At 41.3% G+C, this 27,870-nt stretch overlaps 1 protein-coding gene across 8 annotated transcripts in view; it reads right to left on the reverse strand.

The window, feature by feature from the left end:
- Window positions 1-27,870, reverse strand: part of ralgapa2 (Ral GTPase activating protein catalytic subunit alpha 2) — an 855,222-nt gene that overhangs the window by 730,393 nt on the left and 96,959 nt on the right. For all 8 annotated transcript variants that reach the window (XM_072505626.1, XM_072505670.1, XM_072505634.1 and 5 more), the window contains exons 2-3: window positions 20,018-20,128; window positions 13,717-13,766 (exon numbers count right to left, since the gene is read on the reverse strand). In XM_072505626.1, the coding sequence (XP_072361727.1) occupies window positions 13,717-13,766; window positions 20,018-20,128 (161 nt within the window). The remainder of the gene's footprint in view (window positions 1-13,716; window positions 13,767-20,017; window positions 20,129-27,870) is intronic.

Genomic DNA, 27,870 nt, shown 5'->3' on the forward strand with positions numbered 1-27,870 from the left:
TAAGGCGGGAATAGCGACTTTTCGCCGGTTTGTGGACTTTGCACGTCTCGATGGCCACTGGCAGGGTCATATTTTTTATTTTTAGGAGCTGCTCCCGCAGGGCATCGGAGTGGACGCCAAACACGATCTGATCCCTGATGAGGGAGTCAGCGGTGTCACCGTAGTTGCAGGATTGCGCTAGAATGCGAAGATGAGTGAGAAATGACTGGAAAGGCTCACCCTTACCCTGAAGGTGCTACTGAAAGACATAACGCTCGAAGCTTTCGTTCGTCTCGACCTCACAGTGACTGTCGAATTTGGCTAAGACGGTCTGGAACTTGGTCATGTCCTCACCGTCGGCAAAAGTGAGCGAATTGAAGATTTGGATGGCCTGGTCGCCCGTAGTCGACAGTAGCAGCGCGATTTTTCGGGCATCGGACGTACTTTCGAGGCCCAAGGCCTCAAGATAGACTGAATTTCTGCTTGAAGACCCGCCAGTTGGCGCCACAGTTCCCGGAGATCCGGAGCTGTGGAGGTGTCTGGATCTTTTCCATGCCGCTGGAAGGCAGTTGCTGGTCGTCAGTGAATTTTCGAAGGTAAATTACTTAGAAGCAGTAACCACTCCTCGTATCATGTCGTGTTATTCACCCTGGGGCAACACAGACTGCAACACGATGCAGTTAAATGATCAAGCATACACAAAACGCAGGCGTTTGTTCAATAAGATTTCTTGAACTTCATTAACGAAGCACACAGCTGCCTGTGGGTTGACTCTCTACTACTCTAAGTAAACTAACATTAACTATTGAGACCAGGATAGCTCTGATCCACGTGTAGAAGGTGTTGAATGATTTGTACACCCCGACTGTCACTACAGTTGTCACCAGTGGAAAGAGGCAGAATGCTGATGCCTCGTGTGTTTTATAGTTGGAAGCCCTCCTCTGGTGTTCTGTCTGGTGATTGGTCATGTTCTGTTCTGTATGTCGATTGGCTCACCTGGGTGTCTGTCACTGCCTGCTTTTACCTCATGATGTGCATGGGTACATATCATGACAATACCATTCTGGATTATTTCAAGAAGGAATGTTGGAAAGACACTAGTCTAGCCTGGTTCAGTGGAGAGAGAGATAACATTAACTGCTGAAACAACGAGAGCTCGGGTGGACTAGATTATTGGCCCAAAACTGATCAGGGTACTGATTACAGATCTCCCGGGCACGAGACCCAGCAGATGCAACAATATGGCTGCACCAGAATCCATTTCGCCGGTATCTGGGAGTCCAACAGTGATTCTATTATTATTCATTCATGGGATATGATTAACAACCGACATTTGTCCCTAATTGCTCTCAAAGTGGCAAACGGTCACCTAGTTGAATCACTGCAGTCCGTCTACTATAAACACACAGTTCTGTGAGGGAATGTGTTCCAGGATCTTGGCCCAGTTGACAAAGTGATATATTTCCAGTTCAGGATGGCATGCAACTTGGAGGGGAACCTGCAGGTAGTGATATTTCCATGTGCCTGCCGTCCGTGGTCATCCAGATGATAGAGGCCATGGGTTTGGTAGATGCTGCCCAAAGAACCTTGGCGAGTTGCTGCAGTGTATTTCTCCTCAGATTTTTTAATGTTGCTAATGAAAACAACAGGACATCAACTTAATGGGTAGGATTTTCCCTCTGGGAGTGGGAAACAGGGGCTAGGATTGATTCTGGATCTCAAACCGGCCCCGGGGTAACAGCCATTCACAGTGATTCGCATGGACGCACCCCACTAATTGGCCTAGAGATTGGTCTCGGCGACCCTCAGCTCCTAAAGCTGGATGGACAAAGGTCTTTCAGTGGGAAAGGAGCAGTAGGCCACAACAAAAGACAAGTAAAGGAGGGGGCAGAGATGGCTAGCATGTGGTTCAGAAATATGCCAACAGCAGAGATTGAATTCCCATTCTGACTGAGGTTGACTTCTGAGTGGAAGACAATGGCAAACCACTACTGGTCAAAAGGAACAGTCCAAGAAAATGAGCAGACATCGAGCTACAGAACTGCCTTCAGACAGTGCATGCATGAAATGGAATGCAAAGACAACTTTAAAATGCAGTGACCTTCTCACTAACTTTTTAAAAGTCTTAAATTACACAATGTACCTTGCAGCCTGCCAGAGCGACAAAGAGTCATCCAGACTCAAAATGTTAGCTCTGCTCTTTCCCCACAGATGCTGTCAGACCTGCTGAGATTTTCCAGCAGTTTCTGTTTTTGTTTCAGATTCCAGCACCCGCAGTAATCTGCTTGTAACCCAACATATTCAATCTTTCCTCAGTTAAAGTTCTCCATTCCTGGCAAATCCTCAAATTGCCCCTGTACCATCTCTCATGCAATCACAGCACTCCTGGAAGAGGGGGCCATTAGGTGGTTGGGGGAGGGGAAGAGTGAGAGAAAGATTCATTTGACATACATACAATTATGAGGAGCCTCAATAGAATAGAGGGGAAGGACGTATTAAAACATATCCTGCCATCAACATTGACCTGTTCTTGTTCTTTCCAGAGCTGGCTGTACCAACATTTTCTGTTTTAATCTCAAACCAGGAGCTGTGTGTAAAGAGAGAGCAGAAAACTAAAGTTGCTGGATACCAAACATGGACAAGCAAAACTGGAGTCACTCAAGGCCTGACAGCAGCTGTTGAGAAAATAGAGGAGTAACATTTCAGGCCGTAAATTCTGATGAATAGTTTTGAGAATCAGAAAAATTAATTTGTCTCTCCAGCAGTCAGAACTATCGAGTGTTTAGAGCATTTTCTGTTCCCATCCTACAGGCTGTTTTCTCCCTCTCACATTCTCAAGTAGGTTCTCCTGTAATATCAGAAAAATTATTTAATGCAACTTTCCATTGCATAATTGAAATGATCTGTTTCATTACTCATTCATTCCATTGGTATGCAGTCCATGTAGATTTTTTTTCCTTTTCTATCTAATTCTATTAATACATTTAGGCACCTCATTATTTTCTACTTCTGCAATCCTTACCCAAAGCATTGACTGTTCTCTTCACAGGTACTAACTGACCTATTGCAAATTCCTAGTTCTTCCTGTTTTCGTTAAAAACAAATCTGTTCCAACTTATCATAACCACTTGAGACTGCATTTGATTAGCAGTGTTAGCAATAGCTTCACTTGGATTGAAAGAATAGAGACATCAATATTCACACCCAAACCTCCCACTCACTCCTTGGTCAGTGAATAATGCACACAAGATGTAGTAATAACACTTAAATAGTTAACCTACTCCCATATTTATGCTACAATTAAAATTCCAATTTCTACTTCAACTTCTGTTCCATAATCAGGGCGGCATGGTGGCGCTGCTGGCTAAACGGCTGAGAACCCAGGTTCGATCCCAGCCCTGGGTCACTCTCTAAATGGAGTTTGCACATTCTCCCCGTGTCTATATGGGTTTCACCCCCACAATCCAAAGATGTGCATGGTAGGTGGATTGGCCATATCTTTTTATTAAAACAGTAAAAAATATAGACAAGGCCAAACAGTACAAACACTAATTTTGAGTTGGAGAAACAGGGTACCCTCCCCTCAGCACCAATGTACGCGGGGGAGGGGGGGAAAGAGAGAGATATACTCTGATTATTAAAACAGTTCATAACACATTGACAAAAAACAAATGGTACAAGCACTAAGCGTTGCGCTGGAGAGACCAGATCCCTCGCCTCTGTACTGTTGCTAACTTTTGGTTGGCTCTTAATTCGTAATTTGCTGTTTGTTTAACCTTTGCTCTAGTCGCCAGGTATCGTTATGATACCGCCACGAGGTTAAAGTTCAAGTACTGATCAATAACTCAACACACCAATAGTAAGATTCAAATCAAAACACATTTATTATATACAGTAAGTCACTACGTATGCATATAACTCTACTTTCTAGACCATTTCTATCACTAAAAGGCTTATACTTAGCTTCGGAATTGGCCCACCAGGTCAGGGGAACAAATGGCCTTTCGTTCAGGTCCTGAGTCTGCAGGATTCAAAAGCTGGTATGGACTTGTTACTAGGAGCGCCTATCTCATAGCGAGCGTTGACTGGAGACTTACTTGGTTAATGTGGCCGCTTGGCCAGTTCACTCTAAGGAGTTGATTCGCGTTGTTGAGTGACCCTGCCAAGAAGGACGATTTGAACTTGGGGGCTTTACTTTATAGTCCCCAGGGGCTTCCCGCCCTTCGGGGCGGACCCCGTACCTGGTTCCAAATGACTGGACTGCGTCCCGATCACTTGGATCGATTTCTCCAATACTGGAGTTGTTCCCTGATAGCTGGGCGGTCCCTAAATGTCCGTTGGCCTTCCTTTGTCTTGGCTCCTGCTGGCGCCGAGGAGTCTGGCTTGGCTTTATTCACCTTAAGTGTTGCAATTGTGCCATGGAATCACTCATTACTATGCAGATGGCTGCTGGTTTCAGTGCTGTCTGGTTTTTGCAAGTTCCAATACACAGGATTTCTGCACTTGCTCATTTTTGCCTGTGTTGGCTGAATTTCCCTTTAGTCTTTGCGGTTCTCCATTTTAAGTCGGGAAGTGGCCAACCCAGGTGGCTACAGTACCAACAGAAGGGAAAGGAAGGGGGTGTAGTGGGGAGAGAGGGGAAAGGAGGGAGGTGAGGAGGGCCCAATAGGACACTGCCTGAACTATCTACGGAGGCAGAAAAACAAAAGAACCTTCAATTATGATGTGCCAGATTCCGGGAGTCCCTCAGAGGGGGTGAAGGGCGACACAGTGTTAGGCACGAGTGAGCCCTGTACCCCACTGCAGAGATCCTCATGTGCACCCTCCGCTCCCGGCACTGGGCGGCTGACAGCCTTCGGACAGTCACCCTCCGGGCCTGAACCCTCCACCACACTGAGTGCAGCGGGCGACACGGGCCTGCCACCAGGATCATCGACAGGCGGGATCATGCTAAATTGCCCCTTAATTGGAAAAAAATAATTGGGTACTTGAAATTTATTTGTTAAAAGTTTTTTTTTAATCTTCTGTTCCATAATTGTATAATTTTTTTCATTCATCTTCAATCTCGGACCCAAGTAAGTTTAAGCAGATCTATGATTCACCAGTTCTAAAAGCTGCTTCCTCGATCAATCAAGACTCCAAGTGCTGTATGTTTCAGTTGATTGAGCTGCAATCAAAACACACTGGGTCCAGGTGACCTCATGGAGTTGAGTAAAATGACACAATCATGACATTGTAATATTTCATGGCCTAGATTTTGGAACTGTGTGCAGCAGACAGCACTTTTTTCCAAGCAGTAATATGTACAATTAAATGTGAAAATTGCAACGTTGTTCTCAAACATACGCTCTGTCAGGAACTGGACAACAAATTTGCTTTTTATCTTAAGATATTTGTTTTATTTGTTTCACAGCCTCAATGGTTGGGGAGGGTGTGTGTGGTCAGCCGAACGCCTGTGCCACAAGCCATGCCCGGTTATATGTTTACCTGTTGCGCAATTGATATGTTCCTCTGATCCTCTTGGGTTTTTTGTTGCAAATATATAATTTATTCATAAAATATATGAAAGAACATTACAAACATTTCAAAATGTCCATCACAGAAAGTGCAATGCTGTTCAGGTTCTCTACACCATCATGTTGCACTCTTGAGGTGCTTCAATACAGTCAAAGAAACATTACAGACATTTCAAAATGATCATTACAAATAGTGCAAAGGTATTGAGGTTTTCTACATAAATCAAGTTGTACTCTTGAGGTGCTTTAATACAAGTGATCCTCTTGTCCCCCAGCATTGGACCCTTCTCCTGGGATGATGAGGTGCAGATCTACTGCAAATGCATGGCTGTACAATGCACTGCACACCAACATAATCCTAACCATTCTCTATTCATTCAATGGAGTGAAGATTAAGCTCACCAAAAAACTTGGGACTTGTCCAGGCCAGTCTTGGTACCCTTTCAACATAAATCTTAATTGCTCTCAACTGTTGATACTTAACTTTTACAAGTGTGAAGTCAGATTTTAATTTATCACTAGAGATTTTAAAAGATAAAATACTTTTTCTGATGCTTTTCGCTCTTAAACCCACCTTTTTCTTTCATCTCCATTTTGCTTTCTGCACCCAATTTGAATTTGCCTTCATTATTCTAACTTACATTTCCTGCGTCAGATTTTGCACTGCTCATTAACCAAACATTCCCCAAGATTGGGGAATTATTAAGGGCATACAGTTGCCTAGCCTGCTCGCACAGGTCCCAGATGCAACTTGCTGTGCAAAATTCATAAGAGGTCCAAGGGCAAATCAAAGTAATCGCAAATATGGCTCGTTGTGTATTACAGGTACTTAAAATGACTATATTGTTTTCTTCAGTGTATATTTTCACACTGATCTCACTGCATAGCCTTTCAAAAAGCTACCATGTCGGAAATTAATAGAAGTTTGCCTGTGAGATGCATACAAGCATACTAGGTAGGAAAAGTTAAAGCATATGTAAAGGGCCAACATTACCTTGGAGATGGAAAAAAATATTAATTCAGTGAGGGGAACAAAAAAAAAAAACGACAAGGTGAAGTTAAAGGGGAAAAAAACTAATTTATTCTGCACAAGTAATGTCAGCATGATTAATTGGATTGCAAAATTGGTGGCAAGTTAACGTTTAATCAGATAGATGGGAAAAAAACACTAAATTATCTTTCCTCTCACAGAGTTTTCTTGAATTTAATAGTGGGAGAAATTAAAGGACATATAAAAGAAAATGTTATATACACATATGCTAGCCTGGACATTTCGCTTTTAGCGTAATTGGGAAATTGTGCCCAGAATCTGCCTTAAGTAGTCAGTTATAATTTTATCTTGGGCAAATAGGTTTCCATGCAAGCTACAGAATAGAAGCCTAAGTGTAAAATTGTTCATGAATCATGCAATCAATTATGTAATCAAAATCTAATTGGAACAGAGCCAATGGATCCTGGAAAATGGCTACAATTTAACATTTTTCAATATTAAAATTTGATTGTTTTTGGTAAATTTTGAATATTCAATTGCTTGGTCATAAAAGTAACATATTTAAAATGTTTGCACTCGCACATTAATGAGAACTTCAAATCGAGTTTAACTTTTAATATATTTTCTATAGATCGTGACAGTCGTGGATTTGAGTTTCGTGCAACAAATTTGTTTTGCATTTTAAGAGATTATTGCTTTTTTTCTTCCCCACCTTCATCTGTACTACACAGAGCAATGCCAGGAGCCCCACACCAGCACAAAACACGGCTTGTCGTCAATGTTATCTGCTGGCCATTTCCCCAAGGATGCAGGGTATTGAGTAATTTTCCACAATTAAATCATGATAATATTCTCAAGGAGTTGTGTGTCAATTTGAAGGATGTGCAGTCAGGTGTCAAAGACAAGTTTCATATTAGGAGAGTAGAATCCTGACCTTTCATGCAGCGCTGTGCGTTTCCAAACGGAGCGTGCTCTGTCAAGTACTTTACTTATGAGTTGGGAACACCGCAATCCCCAAAAGATAAATTTTTTGGGAATTTACTCCCCAGGTAATATGTCAAATTTGATACGGTCTGGACCACACAACCTGCTGAATATTGCCCCACACTGCCCTAATCTATTGCCTGGAATGAACCACATCCATAGAGATTTAGGGCCATGGCGATCATCATCTTCACTGTAATGGCACTGCTGCTTGTACACTGAACCTTAAGATCATTTCATAACAACTCACACAGTCAGCTGTTAGCACACTTCGTGAACTGTAGGCAGTGCACACCTCATAACTAAATTGAGGCCCTGTATGCCTTGCACAACAGCAAATCTATTGGTGAGGTGCAAAGTTTTCCTGTGGCAGTTAACTCTTTGGGCCTTAAGCATCCAGAATTTCTTTGTTTCTCCTTCATTCTCCTTTCCTCAGCATTAGGAAGGACAGTGATACAGCCAAAAAAAAGAATGAGCCATCCTTCAGGTTTTTCTAATTCACTGAGAGGCAGCTGTTCTTTGATAGATTCACATGCCCAAGGCTGCCTATACAGCAGAGAATCTGGCACAATGTAATGAACCATGTTGCCACCTTCCATCCCCACTATTCCAATAAACATATGCATTTGGAGGAAACTCACATTTTGATGATGGATGTGGCCAGTATTGTTTGCGTGGGAGCTTGTTTGGACACAGGGGTCAATTGAAAGGTGCAAAAGATCACACATTTTTGAGTGTATTGTAGCTATAAGGTGAATAGTTTATACCCAAATTACAATAATATATTAAGCCACTTAACTGATCATTAATTATTTATTTATTTTTTAAAGTTGGTGTGTTTATCTGGGCACAAACTGGGGGAATCATCTGGACACCATAGTTATTTTTGTCAGCATAATGCAATTTGCGGTACCTATCAGTTTGTTTATTATAATAATAGTTCCTGTGACACAGATTCATTACTATGGCAGAGATTCTACATGAATAACCTTTTACACTGATTTTAGTTGCAATACATGTCCTGTCCAGCAAAGACATATCATATTCCCAACTTTCAAGATATGAACTTTATTAAATGTAGATTCTTTGAAACTGACATTTCCTTTTAAAAACAGCCAATTTCTTGCAACGGTGGCCAATGGTTTGTGCATTCAAAAGTGCCTCACGAGGACAAAAGAATACACTCCGGATGTTAAGAATTGGGGAAAATTTAGATTAAAAAATTAAATTGGGATAAAATAAAATGAAACTGAGTTGATAGGGTCAGCTGTCGATTCTGATATGCGAATTAGCATATCAGTAAGAAAAGCAAGTGTTTACCCATGTGACTAGAAAAAAACAATGGGATATAGAAGAGGTAACTTCAAAGTGGAGAGATAAGGAAATTGACATGTAAATGCAAAAAGTCAGATCCACAGGGTTGGTAACTACAAAGGGAAAGAAAGATATATCTATAACGCAGTAACTAGAGAAAGAGACACAGTAGCAGCTACCATCACAGCAACACCCAGCTGCAGAAACAGTCTTCTGAAAACAAGTTATTGTTAAACAAGCAGCTGATTAAGCTCCAACACTCGAACCGATAAGATAATGTCTTCGCTGAAACCAAAGATGATTTTTCCAATCATGACCAAATAATCTGTGCATGGCACTTATCTGCTGGATTTAGCTCAGAATTATTGGATGTTGTTTGGGAACAAAGGAATATCTCAGAATTCAGAAAATGTAGGTAGCTGAGAACCTTGGGGTAATTTCATGTGTGTGTGTGTGTGTGTGCGTGTGTGTGCGCGCGCGTGTGCGTGGCCATTAGTGTAATTAAGTGTTGTTGTGTATTATCGCCCTTCTGGTCATGTTTTTTTTATTTTAAGTTAATAAATATTCTTTATTAATTGATCACACATCGACTGGACTATTCCTCCCTGGTTCGCATATCTTTTCTCACAGTATATCAAATTGAAAATATACACCGCTAAGAACTGGTGTTCGAAGTTACTCTTCTGGCTTTTGGGATACCATTGCATTTATCAGCAAGGTTCTGAACACAGGCTAATTGTGTCAATGACACCCCTTTCCTGAGTCCATCTGAGGACATTCCTGAACAGAATATATTTCTTCCGAAACAAAGCCTCAGCCCCCTCAAAATCTATATCCTCAGGCAATAAACCAGGATTTGGCTAATCAACAAAGACCACTGTCAATAGTTGAAAAAGTAACTGAAATTGTAAGTAGCCACATGATAAGGCAGCCACACTTGTCCCTTTGTAATCTTTAAGTGCTGACTACAGGAAGAGACCGCAGCAGCAGCAGAAAAGGCAATATCATCCATGTCTTAAGAACAAGAGGCTATAACTCAAAGATCTCCATGTCAGTTCCCTTTCAGACCCACCAACACAGCAAGCTGACCTTCTGATAGCTAGTGACCAGAGAAAAATCCATCCCATCAAGGGAAGCCCAAAATAACTTCTGCTTTAGCTATCGAATTCACCCAACTACCCTTCATGAGTGAAGAGGCTTTCTTCAGCGGGCCTTCAACGTATGTTTCTCGAACCACACAAACACATGAATTATAAACTATTCTTTTACTTAGAACGTGCAAAAGTACGCTATTCTCTTCAACTGTACTTTCCCAGAGTCCATTTGCGTGTGTGGCAATGTAATTGAGCGCCTAGAATTACATCACAGGCTGAGCGTGAAAGTACACAATCCTCCTTTTAAATCCACAAAAGGATTGCTGTTGGTTATTCAACACACATTCGGGAGTTTAAAAAAACACACATTTTCGTCTCAATAGCTTACTGATTACCGACAGATAGCAGTTCTCTCACACGCCATCCATAACAATGTGGTAAAGGGAATGGGGTTTGCCTGATTGAAGGACCAACTTGTCATGTGAGAGTACCTTTAAGAAATAGGTGTTTATCAAATAGCTGCAGTGAAGTCAGAGTGTGAGTGGAGCTGGGCTGCCTGTCTGTTTTACTTTCGCTTTAAGTTAGCAACTACAGGGAGTGTTCAGTTTCGTTTTGCAGATTGGGAGCTGCATCCAACAAAAGCAGGTGTAATTCTGATTTTCTTTTTTTTTTTTTTACAGAGTAGTTGAGTTTATAGTTGCTAAGATGTTTACGGTGTGTTTATAAAAATGTTAACTGGATTTCATAGAATAAACATTGTTTTTGTTTAAAAATACTCTTAATTTACTGTTGCAGCACATCTGTAATGTGGGCCCTTGTGCTCCCCATAACAAAATCTATCTAAAGTTGCAGGTCAGGTGAACTCCATGATACACTTTGGGGTTCTCTAAATCCTGGCCCATAACAAACTGAAAAGTTTTACAACCAGTAAAACTTACTCTGCATTTTATGCAGTGGGTGAGATTCTTCGGCTGTGCCCACCCGGGGACCGGACATTCCCGCCTGAGGTCAATAGACCGTTATATAATCCGCGTCCCATCCCCGTGGCGATCTTGTGGTTCGTGCCGCCGAAGAATCCAGCCCTACATTTCAAAAACAAAAATAACGGGCTGGATTCTCCCCACCCCAACGCCAAAATCGCGGTCGGCGTCGAGGCGGAGAATCCATTTTGCCGCACAGAATCGGGATCTGCGCCGGTTCCCCAATTCTCCGTGCCTCAAAAAGCAGCCGCAAAGCACGTACCTGCAGCCATTGCTGGAGGCCTGCCCTGCCATTCTCCGTCCCCAACAGGCCGAAGTCCTGACGGCGTGGATCTAATATGGTCCTGCCGGTTGGGATACTAGCGTGGCGGTTGCGGACTCAGTCCACGGCCGCCTGGTCGGGGGCGGGCCGATCGGAGGGCAGAGGGGGCCTGATACTCAGCCAGGCAATGTTCAGGTGGGCAGTCGGGGTCAGGCTCGTGGCCAATTGGGTGGGGTAACTCTTTATATAACCTTTTCTTTATTTATGTTTTGTTAAACAAGCTGCAATTACTGTTGATGAATAAAGACCATCTTTCAATTAAACCGGTCACAAAAGGATCCAAATTAACTGGGTGCATTGATACCACTGCATATGAACAGTATGAATTGGTCCCAAGATTTTCTGGGGTTTGGTGAGCTGCTTTACTTTTCCTGAGATCAGTTCTTCCTGGTTTTCAAATCACTCGAGGTCGGTTGTGTCACTGCACCACAGATATACATGGCACCATCCTGAGGTTGAGATCAGACACTTGTAAACACTAAAGTTTAACAGCAATGGAAATTATTTTATTCACCATTGTCGAGCAAGACACTCAAATTTCCCGGGGGAAAATTTCCAGCCTGGCCTTGCTCCATGATGTGCCTTTGAACCTGGCGTGTATAAAACAATTGGCGCTGCAGCATGGGATGTCAGTTCCAGCACAATCTACACTTCAGATTAATTAGCATCAAATGCTACAATATTCAAGTTGGTGCGTAAATACACACCGTGTCTAGGAATTTAGTTTGCAATTATAAACATAAAGACTGATTGAAGTTATAGATTTAAGTTTTATTTTTTTCTAACAGGATTTAATGCTTTTCATGTTTTTACCTTAATTTAAAGGCAGATGTGAAACCTGAATAGAAATTTAACATTTATAAATATTTATGAGGCAGTTTCTTGATGCAATCAGTGACCTTCAAAGTACCTTCATTTTGGTAACATGGGGTAAGCCTCTAAAATGTGCACTTTGCATCATGTAGTTAAACCTGCGATTCCTAAAATAGTATTTATTTTTATTTTTCAGAGCCCAAATTGCACCAGGAAGTTACATCAATCACAGTTATTTTGTGCATGGCTTAAATGTTTTTTTTCTACCAAAATAACACAACGTCACATAAGGTTGTGCAACAGTTCAAGTGAACATTTAAGTAAAAACTCGGTTGGAATAATATTCAACAAAGACACAACATAAAATGGCAATTTTAAGTGTTGACAACTACAAACTTAGCAATTTTGGCATTTTCAAGCACAATATAGCCAAAAAAAGTGTTCTTGGAATTGTGGTAAAACAATGCATCATATATGGTAGAAAGAATTACCAAGTAGTTCAGATGACTGAAAATTAAAACCAAATATCTACATCACTTGAGCGTTAATATTTATATAAATATTTTACTGTAATTTTGAGGGACACCGTCAGCTCACACCTATCACAGCTCCAGTGAAATTAGCCCCAACTACATTGGAACTAACAGGCATTAATAATTTTTCATTATATATTCAAAATAGCAAAAACACTTACCAAATGAAAAGATTCAGAACAATAAACATAATGAGGGTTAATTACAAGTTCACAAAGGAATAAAGCTCTAACTGTGCTTTGTGGCTCACAAAGAAGTGGCATGAGTTTTTATGGCTATTGTTATAAAACAACCATGAAGTGAGTCTTTTAAGAAATCAAATTGAGTTACAGCAAAGAAACAAGCCATTCAGCATTTAAAGTCTGCTATGGTCTTTTACTTCATGAGCTACTTTATCTAATGCCACTCTTCTGTACACTCTAATATTCCTCAAACTGTAATATTCCTCTTTTCAAATAATCTATTCCTTTGTAAAATAATTTGCAGACGATACTTCAATTGTTGTGCAAAAATGCCAATACGCTTAGTGTGCTGTGTAAATAAGTGTTCTTTAACATTTAATTCATTTTGAGCAGGCGCAGTGGTTGGCACTGTTGCCTCAGTGCTGAGGACCCGGGTTCGATCCCAGCCCTGGGTCAAATTCCATGTGGAGTTTTCATATTCTCCCAGTGTCGGCGTGGGTCTCACCCCCACCACCCAAAGATGTGCAAGGCAGGTGAATTGGCCACACTAAATTGTCCCTTAATTGGAACAAAATAATTGGGTACACTAAAGTTATAACAACAACAAAAAATTTCATTCATTTTGTGATTATGTTTGTGCACTCTCAAATATGTCACCCAACACTGGAGACAATCAAACTCTATTGTACTGTAATTCTGAGAGACACAGTCAGCTCACACCTGTCACAGCTCCAATGAAATTAGACTTAGCTTCATTAGTCTCTATTTCTAACATGCATACGTGATACCATCCCTTGAATCCATCCTGCACTTTTTCTATTGCTTTTATATCCTTCCAACAATGGAGCTCCAAAAACTACACACAACATCCACTTGCTAATTACATCCTTCGACAATAACAGGGAAGGGAACATTCATGTTCAATTAGGGACAAAAATAGATAATCGACAAGAACAGATTGTTCGAGCAAGAATAGTCTTACATAGTTTATTGCAAAATATGACGTACCTCAAATACAAAGAGAATGGAGTCCAGCTCCTCCCTCTGTGATTTATTCCCTAAATCCATCCCAAAAGAAAGGAAAATTAGTGATTTTTGCATTTTCAAATATAACATGCACAACAGTTAATTAAATTGTGGTAAACAACATAAATATGACTAGAAACCATCGCAGAGCAGTTCAGACAACTCTGAAAATCAAAACCAAATATCTACATCATATAAACGTTAAGATTCACATTTGCTTTGTAACCAAAGGGTATTAATAATTTTTCATTATTCAATATTGTAAAAAAAAACTTATCAGATGAAGAGATTCCTAATGATAAACATAATGGAGGTTATATAAACAGTCACTTAATAATGAAGAACTTGAAAAAAAGAGACATGCTGAAGCTTTTCGTCTTGCACTCATCAGTACACTTAACAAAAATACCAGCATACGGGGAAAACAGCAATGTATACTGTATGAGAAGTGCGTGCTGATTAGCAAGTGGACACTGATTGGTAGAGGTGTTGCCAGGGAGGATATCTCTGCCTATCAGAGTCCATTTGCCAACCAATCAGCATTCTCTCCTCGTACAGTATAAATTGTTGTTTTCCCCTACTACTGGTATTCTGGGAAGTGCCCTGATAAGTGCATGACGAAAAGTTTAACATCTCCTTTTTCCAGCAGCAAAGAAAGTTCACAAAGGAATAAAGTTCTGAGTATGCCATGTGACTCAATGAAATAGCATAATTTTGTATTTAGCAGTTTGGAACTTGGAAATAACTCCCACCTTACATACAGCACTTAGTAATGTGCTACAATCCACAGCTGGCTTGGCAACCCCTTTTCCAACAGACAAGGGGCACAATATTAAAATGTTTTGAGCATTAATCAAATTTAAATTAGCTACAGGTAAAATCAGGTAAACATCCAGCAGTGACCTTTGGATGCACAATATCAAATTGAGAATTAAATTTCATTGCTTTAAAAAATTGCAATACTTAAGGAAAGTTGAAACCTATTGTTCTTAGAGTGCTAAAATTAATCCTACTTTGTGGGTTCTCCTATTTGTATAGCAAGTAAGTCACATACTGGCACCGAATCTTGTATGTCTCAATTAATCAACATAATATTTAGTGCTCCAGTTGATATTAACAGGAGCTATTAGATTTGAAAGAGAGTAGGGAGAATTACTAACTTAGGTTTGAAACTGAAGTAAAACAAACCCCAGTAAACTGGGATGAACTGATAATGTGTAAATATACAGATGAAGAATGAAAAGTATTCAAAAAGTATTCAATACAAAACCAGTAAATGCACTTGAAGGGCAAAAGTTCCATTAGTGCAGTTAAACAAGCCTGGTCAAAAAAGCAAGAGTGTGATAATCTAAGATGAAAAGGTTATACAAATGCATGAATTGAAAAACAGAAACCCAGCAGACCAGCAGAACTATAAAAAGCACCAAATAGTTTTTTTTAAAGTGTAACAGGTAAAGAAATAGAATGTCAAACAAACTGCTGAGAATATCAATGTTAACAGTAATAGTATTTATAAGAATATTACACTGTTGCTTCACAGCGACAGGGACAGGTTAGATTCCCGGCTTGTGCGGAGTCTGCGTGGGTTTCTTCCGAGCGCTCCGGTTTCCTCACACAAGTCCCAAAAAGACGTGCTTGTTAGGTGAATTGGACATTCCAAATTCTCCCTCCGTGTACCCGAACAGGTACCGGTGGGTGGCAACTAGGGGATTTTCACAGTAACTTCATTGCAGTGTTAATGGAAGTCTACTTGTGACACTAGTAAAGATTATTATTATTAAGAAAAAGCTTGGTCAAGGGAAACGTAGGTCCAATATAAGTGAAGCTTATAATGCATAACAAGGAAAATGGCAGACTTAATAAATTAATAGTTTATACCCATTTTCATTGTAGAGGAAGAGGACAGATTACTACTGATGCAGTGGCAGGGGCCTGCGGCCATACTAGTCTGATGCAGTGGCACTTAAAAATTACTTATCAGAACTTGTTGCATTTCTTACAAAATGAAAATGACTAAAGAGAAGATTTGAACTTCACAGGTGGAGCTCCTGGACCTAGCAGTTTCATTGTTTTCAACTCAGGGTATTAAAGGGAATAGGTGAAGAAACTGAAAAATGTTTCAGTCATAATTTTCCAATGTTCTCTATATTTGAAAATTGTGCATATCACTTATATTTAAGAATGAACAGAGGGGGATAAAGCTGATAACTACATACATACCAGTTTAACATGATTATGGGGAGATTATTGGAATATAGTATCAGGGCAGTGCTTTGACCAGCATGTATTGATTAACTGGAGTCAGCAAGGTTTTAGGAAGGTTATGTCTGACTAATTCAGTTGAATGTTTGGGGGAGGTCACTTGCATACTGCCGTATCTATGGCTATTATCTATATCCAATAGACATCAAACAATATTCCACACAATTGATCAACAAAAATTAAAGCATATGGAAATGGAGGGAACCAGAGAGTAAGTCTGTCTACATTTCTTTTTAATTTTCTGCACCCAACCCACACAATTTAGTGTGGCTCCAAACTTAGTATTATCTGCAACCTTGGACATACAATTCTCTCTTACTTTTGACAAGATAGGGAGATATTAGGAACTTGGGTCCAGAAATGAGGCTCAAAATGTAGCAGGCAGCTTAAGGGTTAAACAGACTGAAAGAAAAGACTGCGCCGAGGGATACACCCAAAGCCTGAGTTACCTCGCCCTTTTCAGACGTAACCTCATTAACAGGAGTTTAAACATTGTTTTTTCTTTTGTTTCAATAAAGTTTGTTTATAAAATACCCAAGCCCTATTTCTTATTATCACTCCCAAAAGGGCAGCACAGTGGTGCAGTGCTTAGCTCTGCTGCCTCACAGCACCGAGGACCCCGGTTCGATCCTGGCTCCAGGTCACGGTCCGTGTGGAGTTTGCACATTCTCCCTGTGCCTGCGTGGGTCTCAACCCTACAACCCAAAATAATAATAATATTTTATTATTGCCACAAGTAGGCTTACATTAACACTGCAATGAAGTTACTGTGAAAAGCCCCTAGTCGCCACACTCCAGCGCCTGTTTGGGTACAGGGAGAATTCAGAATGTCCAATTCACCTAACAAGCACGTCTTTCGGGACTTGTGGCAGGAGATGGGAGCACCCGGAAGAAACCCACACAGACAAGGGGAGAACGTGCAGACTCCGCACAGACAGTGACCCAAGCCGGAATCAAACCTGGTACCCTGGCGCTGTGAAGCAACAGTGCTAACCACTGTGTGACTGTGGGGTGCAGGGTAGGTGGATTGACCACACTAAATTGCGCCTTAATTGGAAAAAAAGAATTGGGTACTCTAAATTTATTATTTTTTCAAATTATCACTCCCAAAACAAATCGATCATTCTGCACCGTCTTAAAACTTTAAAAAGTTAGACGTCTGGTTCAGTATCTTAGCCATTGCTGAGGGCTGACCAGGTGTCTGTAGCACTTTATCTAAATAATTTTGAAATTAATGAGAAGCTGAAGGCCCAGCACAGGTCCTTAGGGAACATCACTTGTGACATCCAATCAATCAAAGAATGTTCCATTTATCTGTCTTCCAAGTTTGTCCAGGCAGAACTGTGGCATATGGAGCACAATTTGTAAAACATGAGGCTTTTCACTTGGGGTCTGCGAAATACAAATTGGGAGTATTTTCTTAATGGAAATATCTACGAGCAAAGACATTGTGCTCAGCTACATAAATCACAAAATGACAAAGCACAAGTACAAAAAATAATTTAAAAGGCTAATGGAATGTTGGCCGTCGAGATTAAGTCAAACTTCAGTTGTATAGTGCACTTTGATCAGACCCCATCTGGCAGATTGCTTCCAGATTTACGCGCTGGAATTATATACTTTGTTTTATTAATTCAAGGGATGTGGGTTTCACTGGTCAGGCCAGCATTCATTGCCCATACCTAATTATCCTTGAGGTGATGATGGTGAGATGCCTTCTTGAACTGCTGAAGTCCAAGTGGTGTAGGTACACCCACAGTACTGTTGGGAAATGAGTTGTGGATTTTCACCCAGCAACAGAGAAGGAACAGCAATATATTTCCAAGTCATGATGGTCAGTGACTTGGAGAGGAGCTTCAAGGTGGTGGTGTTCCCATGTATCTGCTGCCCTGTCCTTCTAGTTGGTAGCGGTCATAGGTTTGGAAGGTCCTGTTTGGGCAGCCTTGGCGAGTTCCTACAATACATCTTGTAGATGGTACATAGTGCTGTTACTGGACATCAGTGGTGGAGGGAGTGAATGTTTGTGGAAGGGAGGCCAAACAAGCGGGCTGCGTGGGTTTCCTCCGGATGCTCCGGTTTCCTCCCACAAGTCCCGAAAGATGTGCTGTTAGGTAATTTGGACATTCTGAATTTTCCCTCTGTGTACGCGAACAGGCACCGGGATGTGACGACTAGGGGCTTTTCAGAGGAACTTCATTGCAGTGTCAATGTAAGCCTACTTGTGACAAAGAAGATTATTATTATAGAAGGGTGTCAAAGAATATGGACCAAGCTGAGTAAATGAAGTTAGAGGGACTGATCAGCCACAAATTCACTCTCAAGGAGGGAGGCACGGTGGCACAGTGGTTTGCATTGTTGCCTCATGGCGCTGAGGACCCGGGTTTGATCCCGGCCCCAGGTGACTTGTCTGTGTGGGGTTTGCACATTCTCCTGGGTTTGCATCGGTCTCGCCCCCACAACCCAAAAATGTGACGGCCAGGTGGATTGGCCATGCTAAATTGCTCCTTAATTGAAAAAAAACAATAATCGGGTACTCTAAATTTTAAAAGAATTCACTCTCAAGGTGCTGCAAGGCATAGCTTTGTTCCTAGGTTCTTACATTTCGGACAAATATTCATCATTAATTAGATTTTTCTGCACCCTTTGAAAAGTTTAACCTGCCAGTTTCTGGAAGTGTAAGCTAATAACGCTGTGATGAGGTCAACGCGATATCCATCACCTTAGTGAATACTAGGACAAAAGTCTGCCTCCTTAACTAATGAGATTTAAAAACTGAGAAATGAACAGGAATGATGAAATAGAATAGAGTGAATTTGAGACAAATTGGGTACAAAAAGAGAACTTTGAGTGAAAGAGACAGGCAGGATGCAATAAGGGAAAGAAAAGGTTGGGTTACTGGGTTACGGGGATAGGGTGGAGGTGTGGGCTTGAATAGGGTGCTCTTTCCAAGGGCCGGTGCACTCGATGGGCCGAATGGCCTCCTTCTGCACTGTCAATTCTATGATTCTAAAAGTGATAGAAAATAATACTTAAACATTAAAAATTTGAACTTTGATCCAAGAATTTACTACATACAGGAATGAGAGCGAACAATTAAAATTGTTCAATTACTGGGTCAATAGCTTGCTTTGCACTTCATTCACAATTTTCACATCAATAAAGAATTCATTACACTCCATTTAAAACAGAACATTCTGCCATGAGTTTAATGGGTAATTAAGGTGCAAATCCAAGAAATTCGTTAAAATAACCAAGAGACCAAAGGAAAGATGCCGTCTGTGTGAAGCAAATGGTTGAGCAGCATAAATCAACCAGCAAGTTCAGGAGATTCACAATTCACACCATATCTCAATCTTCTAAACTTGCAAGCCAATTGGCACACCAATAACAGTATGCATCATTAACATTCCGTTCTTTCCCTAACAAGTTCAAACCCAGTAGTTTTCCTTCAGACCATACATGGCCTTAACGATTGCACAGAGCATTGAAGTTCCATAGCAAGACCGCCAAAGCAAAAACCTTTGGAGTGTAAATCAGAAGTGTTCAAATCACTGAAAGGAACTAGTGCATAAATACACAAAATTCAGTTAATATACTGCAAGTTGTTAATAGATTAGGTATATACAATTCAGCATTTAAGGGAAAAGTGCATGACTGAACAGTTAAGTACTTCTATGTAAATATATAAAGCAGGTGACAATTTACAGTAAACAAAGAACAAAGAAAAGTACAGCACAGGAACAGGCCCTTCAGCCCTCCAAGCCCGTGCCGACCATGCTGCCCGACTAAACTACAATCTTCGACACTTCCTGGGTCCGTATCCCTCTATTCCCATCCTATTCATGTATTTGTCAAGATGCCCCTTAAATGTCACTATCGTCCCTGCTTCCACCACCCCCTCCAGTAGCGAGTTCCAGGCACCCACTACCCTGTGTAAAAAACTTGACTCGTACATCTACTCTAAACCTTGCCCCTCGCACCTTAAACCTATGCCCCCTAGTAATTGACCTTTTTGTCTTACCTTTTTGTTTTAAACTACTTTCCAGTGTGAATAAATTTTCAAAGAATATAAAATAAATCTGAGAGTAGTTGGTTTCAAAGAATTGCTTCAGTTCACTTCTTTCCAAAGTATCTGTAATATTTAAAAAAATACATTGTCAGGTAGAAGCAAAAGATGTTGGTATTAAGAGCTTAAATTAAAAAAACAGAGATTACAGGCATATCAAAATGTGATGGGGGGAAATGGGCCTACATCTAGCCGATGTAATTTAATACAGATAATATGGTATCATGCATGTGAACACAGACAATGCCAAACACATGTACATAATGCAGGGCTGTGCGCTTAAATCTCTTAGTAAGAGAAAAACCTGAATTTTATAGCAAATGAAATCTGAGCATCTATAACCAGTTCCACAAAGGTCATTGCAAAAGCATTTAGAGTGTGGTGGGATGTATTGCCAGGGAAATGAATACAAAACACAAAATAATAGTATGAGACCTTTGTGAGGACTCAGAATACAGAGTCTATGTTTGGTCCAGAGGTTTAAGAACGGACCACCGGACTGATAACTATTGAACATAATTGACTTTATAAGCACAAAAATATACATTTTGAAGAAGATGTGATCAAGATCTTTTTTTTTAAATTGTAAGTGTTACACAAAATCTCTGGCTAGGCTAAATCAGTTTAAACGATTAGAAACGACAAGGAACAGGAGTATAAGTGATATAAGTAGGGCTCAAAGTCAGGAATTGCTTCTTTTCACAGTCATTAATCGATTGAACAAGTCGTTGGTTTGTTGTAAACATCTAAAAGAGAGCTGTATGAGCTCCTGGATGTTGTCATCATTACTACATATAGAAGTGGAATGGATGTTAAGAGTACATGTCTCCCAGGCACCATGAACCTCTGGAATTTGTTGGATCACCTTCAAAAATGGGAAAGGCATTTCCCAAAGTTGATTTTTCCAAATTGGTCTACTTTTCTTTTCTATCGCAGACGTAGGGAGAAAGTGCAAACTCCACAGTCACCCGAGGCGGGAATTGAACTCAACACTAAAGTGGAGCTTCCCTAGCTTGAGGGCGCTGGAGGCCAAGTTTGGGTTAACGATGGGGAATGAATTCCGGTATATTCAGGTGCAGGACTTTTTGTATATGCAGGTGCCATCTTTTCCACTCTTGCCACTAAGGGGGATCCAAAATAAGGTAGTGTCTAGAGGATGGGTGGGGAGGGAAGTGTCTCAGATATTTACAAGGAGCTCATGGGGGTGGAGGAGACTCAGACCGAGGAACTGAGGCATAAATGGGAGGAGGAGTTGGGAGGGGAGATTGAGGAAGGCCTGTGGGCGGGCGCGCTGAGCAGGGTCAATGGGACTGCAACATGTGCCAGGCTTGGCCTGATTCAATTTAAGGCCGTCCACCGGGCCCACATGAGTGTCCCGGATTAGCAGCTTCTTCGGCGTAGAGGACAGGTGTGTAAAGTGTCTGAGAGGACCGGCAGACCATGTCCACATGTTCTGGGCTTGTCCAAAACTTAGGAGATACTGGCAGGGGTTCGAGGAATTACTGCCCAGAGTACTGAACACGAGGGTGGCAATGACTCCAGAGGTGGTGATTTTGGGGGTTTCAGAGGCCCCGGAAGTCCAGGGGTAGAAAGAGGCCGACGTCTTGGCCTTTGCTTCCCTGGTAGCCCGGAGACGGATACTTCTAGCTTGGAGGGACTCATAGCCCCCGAAGGCGGAAGCCTGGCTGTCAGACATGGCGAGTTTCCTGGGCTTAGAGAAAATCAAGTTCGCCTTGAGAGGGTCGTTGTTAGGGTTCGCCCGGAGGTGGCAACCATTCATTGACTTCTTTGCGGAGAATTAATCGTCAGCAAGGGGGGGGGGTTAGGGGAATGTAGTATAGGGGGTCAATTAGGCAGATCTGGGTGGGGCGGGCTACAGCAATTGCACTATGTACTTTGTTTACTGTACAGTCCTTTTGTTTTCTCGTTCTGTAATTCTACTTTTTACAATGCCAAAAAATACCTCATTAAAATTGTTTATTTAAAAAAAAAATAAAAGTGGTGCAAGTTATTTTCTCAAGATGTAATGGAGAAAATTGGAAAGGGTGATTCTGTTTAAACTGACCTCTTAACCACTGCTGAATCATCTCAGAATTAATCTCTGAAATGGTCTCCTGCACAGCTGTCCCACCTTAATGTTGCACTAATCCAGAACTCAGGAAGCAGAGTAATACAAACAGTACTTTCTGCATCCCTCACAATTTTCATTGTCCCCACCAAAATAATAGTTTACCCAAGGGTGTTCAACCTAGAGGCTATTTAGCTAATAAAAACAAGGCAACTTTGTTCCATTTCTTTTTTTTTCTTATTTACTGGCTTCCGCCATTTGGATTGTGAGACTGCCAATTCAGAAAACACTTCATATAGGCAGCCCTCAATTGGTTCCTGAACACCGTGCCACAAATTAAAAAGTCACACGTCGGAATCTATTTTCCCAGAGGAGCAATGTTATAAATGTGGGATTGGTTCCTGAATCCTATTTTCACCAAAAAGTAATGCTGCCTTTCTATGAACATGTGACCATAACACCGTGAATAGAGGTATGGAATCACCCCTTATTTGATGTTTTGCAGTTTTGAAGAGAAAACCGGTTTATAACGAGTGTTAAGTGAAGTCCATTGAGACAGTTAGTTTTATACTGTGGCTTTTGCTCACACACACAGATCAAGCTGCAAACACCTCGAGCTGCAAACACCAATAGTTTGTGAAATCTTCCATGACTGGGACGCAATTTTCCTTTCCTGAGGTTGTGAAAGACGGAACATAATTTAGTATCGTGGGTCAGCAGGGTAACATTGTGGTTAGCACAATTGCTTCACAGCTCCAGGGTCCCAGGTTCGATTCCCGGCTTGGGTCACTGTCTGTGCGGAGTCTGTACATTCTCGCAGTGTGTGCGTGGGGTTCTTCCGGGTGCTCCGGTTTCCTCCCACAGTCCAAAGATATGCAGGTTAGGTGTATTGGCCATGCTAAATTGCCCTTAAGTGTCCAAAATTGCCCTTAGTGTTGGGTGGGGTTACTGGGTTATGGGGATAGGGTGGAGGTGTTGACCTTGGGTAGGGTGCTCTTTCCAAGAGCTGGTGCAGACTCGATGGGCCAAATGGCCTCCTTCTGCACTGTAAATTCTATAAAGGGAATATAACAGTTGATAAAGACCAATTGCTCACTGATGTGGTGTCAAAAAGCCAAAACAGGGTATAATAATTTTTTTAAACCTTTCAAGTTTATCTGACATAACTCGAATGTTGTAAAGTCAAGGACTGGCTGTTACTTGAATTATAACATCAATAGCTATTGGTGTTTTCAGCTTGAGCTGTGGGTGAACTAATGGAAACACTGATTGAACTTTATACCCAAACAGTCCCTGAAAACAAAACCATGTATGCTCTTGGTCTATCCTACCTATCCAGTAGGCTACAGAGTTTAAGATGGCAATGGAATCAAAGTATTTCCTCAATCCTTCCCATTGGAAACAACCACTCAAATAGTTACTATTCCTCTGGAATATTTCTTTTTAAATGTTTGTGACATTTTTATATCCGTATGAACTGTACTCTCTTTACACACAAAAAATAGAGTTTTAAAAATAAACCCGTAAAGAATGCAACATTTTAATGGGGAACGCAAAGAGAGCATTTATATGGCTATACAATGTACTGAGTCTAATATTCAGAGACTAATCTGGCATCTGGGACTTGATGAAATGTATCCCAGGACATTGTGGGAGGCTAGGGAGGAAATTGCCCGCCCCCTAGCTGAGATATTTGAATCATCGACAGCCACAGGAGAGGTGTCTGAAGATTGGAGGGTAGCAAATGTTTAAGAAGGGCTGTAGGGATAAGCCTGGGAACTACAGACCAGTTAGCCTTACTTCTGTAGTGGGTAAATTATTAGAAGGTATTCTGAGGGACAGGTTCTACAGGCATTTAGACAGGCAAGGACTAATTAGAGAAAGTCAGCATGGCTTTGTAAGGGGAAAGTCATGTCTCACCAATTTTTTTGAAGGGGTAACCAAGAAGGTAGATGAGGGCAGTGCAGTCGACGTTGTCTACATGGATTTTAGCAAGGCCTTTGACAAGGTACCGCATGGTAGGTTGTTGCAAAAGGTTAAATCTTACGGAATCCAGGGTGAGATAGCCAATTGGATACTAAATTGGTTTGGCGACCAAAGCCAAAGGGTGGTTGTGGAGGGTGTTTTTTCCAACTGGAGGCCTGTGACCAGCGGTGTGCCTTAGGGATCGGTGCTGGGCCCACTGTTATTTGTTATATATATTAATAATTTGGATGAGAATGTAGGAGGCATAGTTAGTAAGTTTGCAGGTGACACCAGGATTGGTGGCTTAGTGGATAGTGAAGAAGGTTATATAAGACTGCAACAGGATCTTGACCAATTGGGCCAGTGGGCCGATGGGAGTTTCATTTGGATAAATATGAGGTAATGGATTTTGGTAGATCAAATCAGGGCAGGACCTACTCAGTTAATGGTAGGGAGTTGGGGAGAGTTACAGAACAAAGAGATCTAGGGGTACAGGTTCATAGCTCCTTGAAGGTGGAGTCGCAGGTGGACAGAGTGGTGAAGAAGGCATTCGGCATGCTAGGTTTTATTGGTCAGAATATTGAACACAGGAGTTGGGACGTCTTGTTGAAGTTGTACAAGACATTAGTAAGACCACACATGGAATACTGTGATCAGTTCTGGCTACCCAATTATAGGAAGCATATTGTTAAAGTAGAAAGAGTGCAGAAGAGATTTACAAGGATGCGACCAGGACTTGATGGTATGAGCTATAAGGAGAGGCTGGGAGTTTTGTCCCTGGAGCGTAGGAGGCTTAGGGGTGATCTTATAGAGGTCTACAAAATAATGAGGGGCATAGATAAGGTAGATAATCAACATCCTTTCCCAAAGGTCGAGGAGTCTAGGACTAGAAGGCATAGGTTTACGGTGAAGTGGGAGGGATACAAAAGAGACCAGAGGGTAAATTTCTTCACAGAGGGTGGTGAGCATCTGGAACAAGCTCCCTGAGGCAGTGGTGGAGGCGGGTACAATATTTTCCTTTTAAAAAGTTAGACAGTTTCTGGGCAGGATGGGTATAGAGGGATATGGGCCACATGCGGGCAAGTGGGACTAGCTTAATGATAGAAACTGGGTGGCATGAACAAGCTGGGCCAAAGGGCCGGTTTCCAAGCTGTAAACATCTATGACTATATGATTCTATTTTCACAGAATCACAGAAAAATACAATGCAGAAAAGGCCCTTCAGCCCATCGAGTCTGCACCGCTGCATGAAAGGCACCTGATCTGCCAATCCTAATCCCATTTGCCAGCACATGGCCCACAGCCTTGAATGTTATGACATGCCAAGTTCTCATCCAGGTACTGTTTAAAGGATGCGAAGCAACCCATCTCTACCACCCTCCAGGCAGTGCGTTCCAGACCGTCACCACCCTCTGGGTAAAAATGTTTTCCTCAAATCCCCCTGAATGTCCCGCCCCTCACCTTGAACGTGTGTCCCCTCGTAACCGACCCTTCAACTAAGGGGAACAGCTGTTCCCTATCCACCCTGTTCATGCTCCTCACAATCTTGTACACCTCAATCAGGTCACCCCTCAGCTCTGCGCCAGTGAAAACAACCCAAGCCTATCCAACCTCTCTTCATAACTAAAATGTTCCATCCCAGGCAACATCCTGGTGATAATATAATTATATAATTTCAGTAATCCTAAACGCAATATTTTATCATTTTAGAACTTTAAAGTACATGTATGCTTTTCTAATCAACAATTTAAAGTATTATTGTGAAGTACATTTTTGTAATGCAATTATCACAAACATTCTTGAATTAAGCATGGAAGTGTTCTAAAGTATGCGTCAGAACCATATTGTCACATCAGAATTATTATAATTTGTCTGACCTTCCCACACAAAAACTAGTGAGACAAATTTGTGCCGAGAAAATGCACCAATTGTGCCAAGTGTCAATAGAAGAAAAATAAATTGGACCAGGCTACATTGATAAATCATAAATTAAAGCAGCTAGCATATAATATTCTTAATTAATCCGACCCAATTAATGGTTCTTCATTTCTTGAAGTGATTAATTATTGACTAGTTGAAGGACAAATTGGTAGGTATTTTCTTTGAAGTTGCACACCGGGAATGAAGAACAAATATAGCCCAAAAATGAATCGTGGTAGGTGGCAAGGGATAATTGGATAAAGCATACAAATTTCAATACTTGTTATACAGTCACATTCTGAATGTATTCTTACATAATTTGATTTCTTATTTATAATTAAGTAGCAATTTGCAAAATGGAGTTGGATGAAGCAAAGACATTTCTTTGCAGTGAGGGTTGAGCAACTGGAAGCAAATAACTGAGGTACTACAGTTATTTTTTACGAAAATATGTAAAACCAAAACTGAAAATACTACGCAAAAACCAAGCAGAGCGCATGAACTATAGTGAAGAAATTAAAAGTATTAGAAGTGCTAAAACAGAATATGACATGTGACAGGACTTTTAAAAAAGTATAAAAAGGTAATTAAATAACAAAGGAAACAGTAATTGCATTGTAAGCATATTCAGAGCAAAAAGAAAAATAATGATAGGGCTGATTAAAGAGTAAGCAGGGAATCCCATTATCAATACTGAAGTTATTGCAAATATTAAACAAGGTGGCACTCAGAAGAGCATATACCTTCATCACACTGTTAACTCAACACTATTACAATTAGGCAGCTCTTCCTTGAGGCATTTCCCCGCCTCTTGCTGCTCTGTAATTAGAAAACTAAAAAAGATTTTATTTTGTTGAGAGCTTCCACCTCACTGAGGAGGCTTCAGGCCAACCTATATCTAACAAGCAGCTCTGAAAACTCAGTTCACATTTTGAAAGCTGCAAAAACAACAGGAGCTGAGACAATCACAACCTTCCAAAACAATCAACAACATTCTAACTAAAATAACCCACATCATCTTAAAATCTCCCATTGTTAATAGATCCTTTACTCTGCTTCATCATCAAACATTAGTTCTTCCTTGGGGCCCATTTCCTTGTGTATCAGGTTTCATTGAAACCCGTCCATTAGTTTTTGAGATTTTTTTTCAAGACAAACAGGGGAAAACAATGACAGAGGTAATCAATATTATGCATCAATCTGCACAACAAAAGAATGTGGCACAACTGTTAGGGAAAGAGAGTTTGTGTTTCTGAAATTGTAGAATTCAAAATCAGCCTCCAGAGCCTGATAACATGGCCTCTAGACCAGGCATTGCCAAGCTCGGGGGGTGCGTCGTGGCCCTCCCGATCGCGCAAATCAGCGCGCAACAGCCGGCTTTTAATAATGCCAACTGCGAGCGGCCTTCAAAATGGTCAAGAACAGATTTTAAAAATCTGGCCACACTGCGCATGCATGCCCGATCATCGGTGCACATGTGCAAAACTATGCGCATGTGCACCGATGATCGGGCACGCATGCGCAGTGCGGCCATATTTGGGTCCCTTTGGGGACTATTTCCCTCATTTTTGTCAGCAACAAACAAGGTAAGAGAAAATGGTGGGTTGCGTAGGTCGGCCGGCATGGGTTGCGAAGGTCGGTTGGCGTGAGTCGCGAAGGCCGGCCGGCATGGGTCACGAAGGTCGGCCAGTTGGTAAAAATGGGTCCCCGGAAAAAAAGTTTGAAAAACACTGCTCTAGACTTGAGGAGACAGCGCAAATCTACCCACCCTAGATATGCAAACTGTATCAGGAAAATTGATTTTTTTTTTTTTTATTCATTCATGAGATGTGGGCATCGCTGACTAGGTCAGCAT

This window comes from Scyliorhinus torazame, chromosome 1 (genome assembly GCF_047496885.1).
Source record: "Scyliorhinus torazame isolate Kashiwa2021f chromosome 1, sScyTor2.1, whole genome shotgun sequence".
Taxonomy (NCBI): Eukaryota; Metazoa; Chordata; class Chondrichthyes; order Carcharhiniformes; family Scyliorhinidae; genus Scyliorhinus; species Scyliorhinus torazame.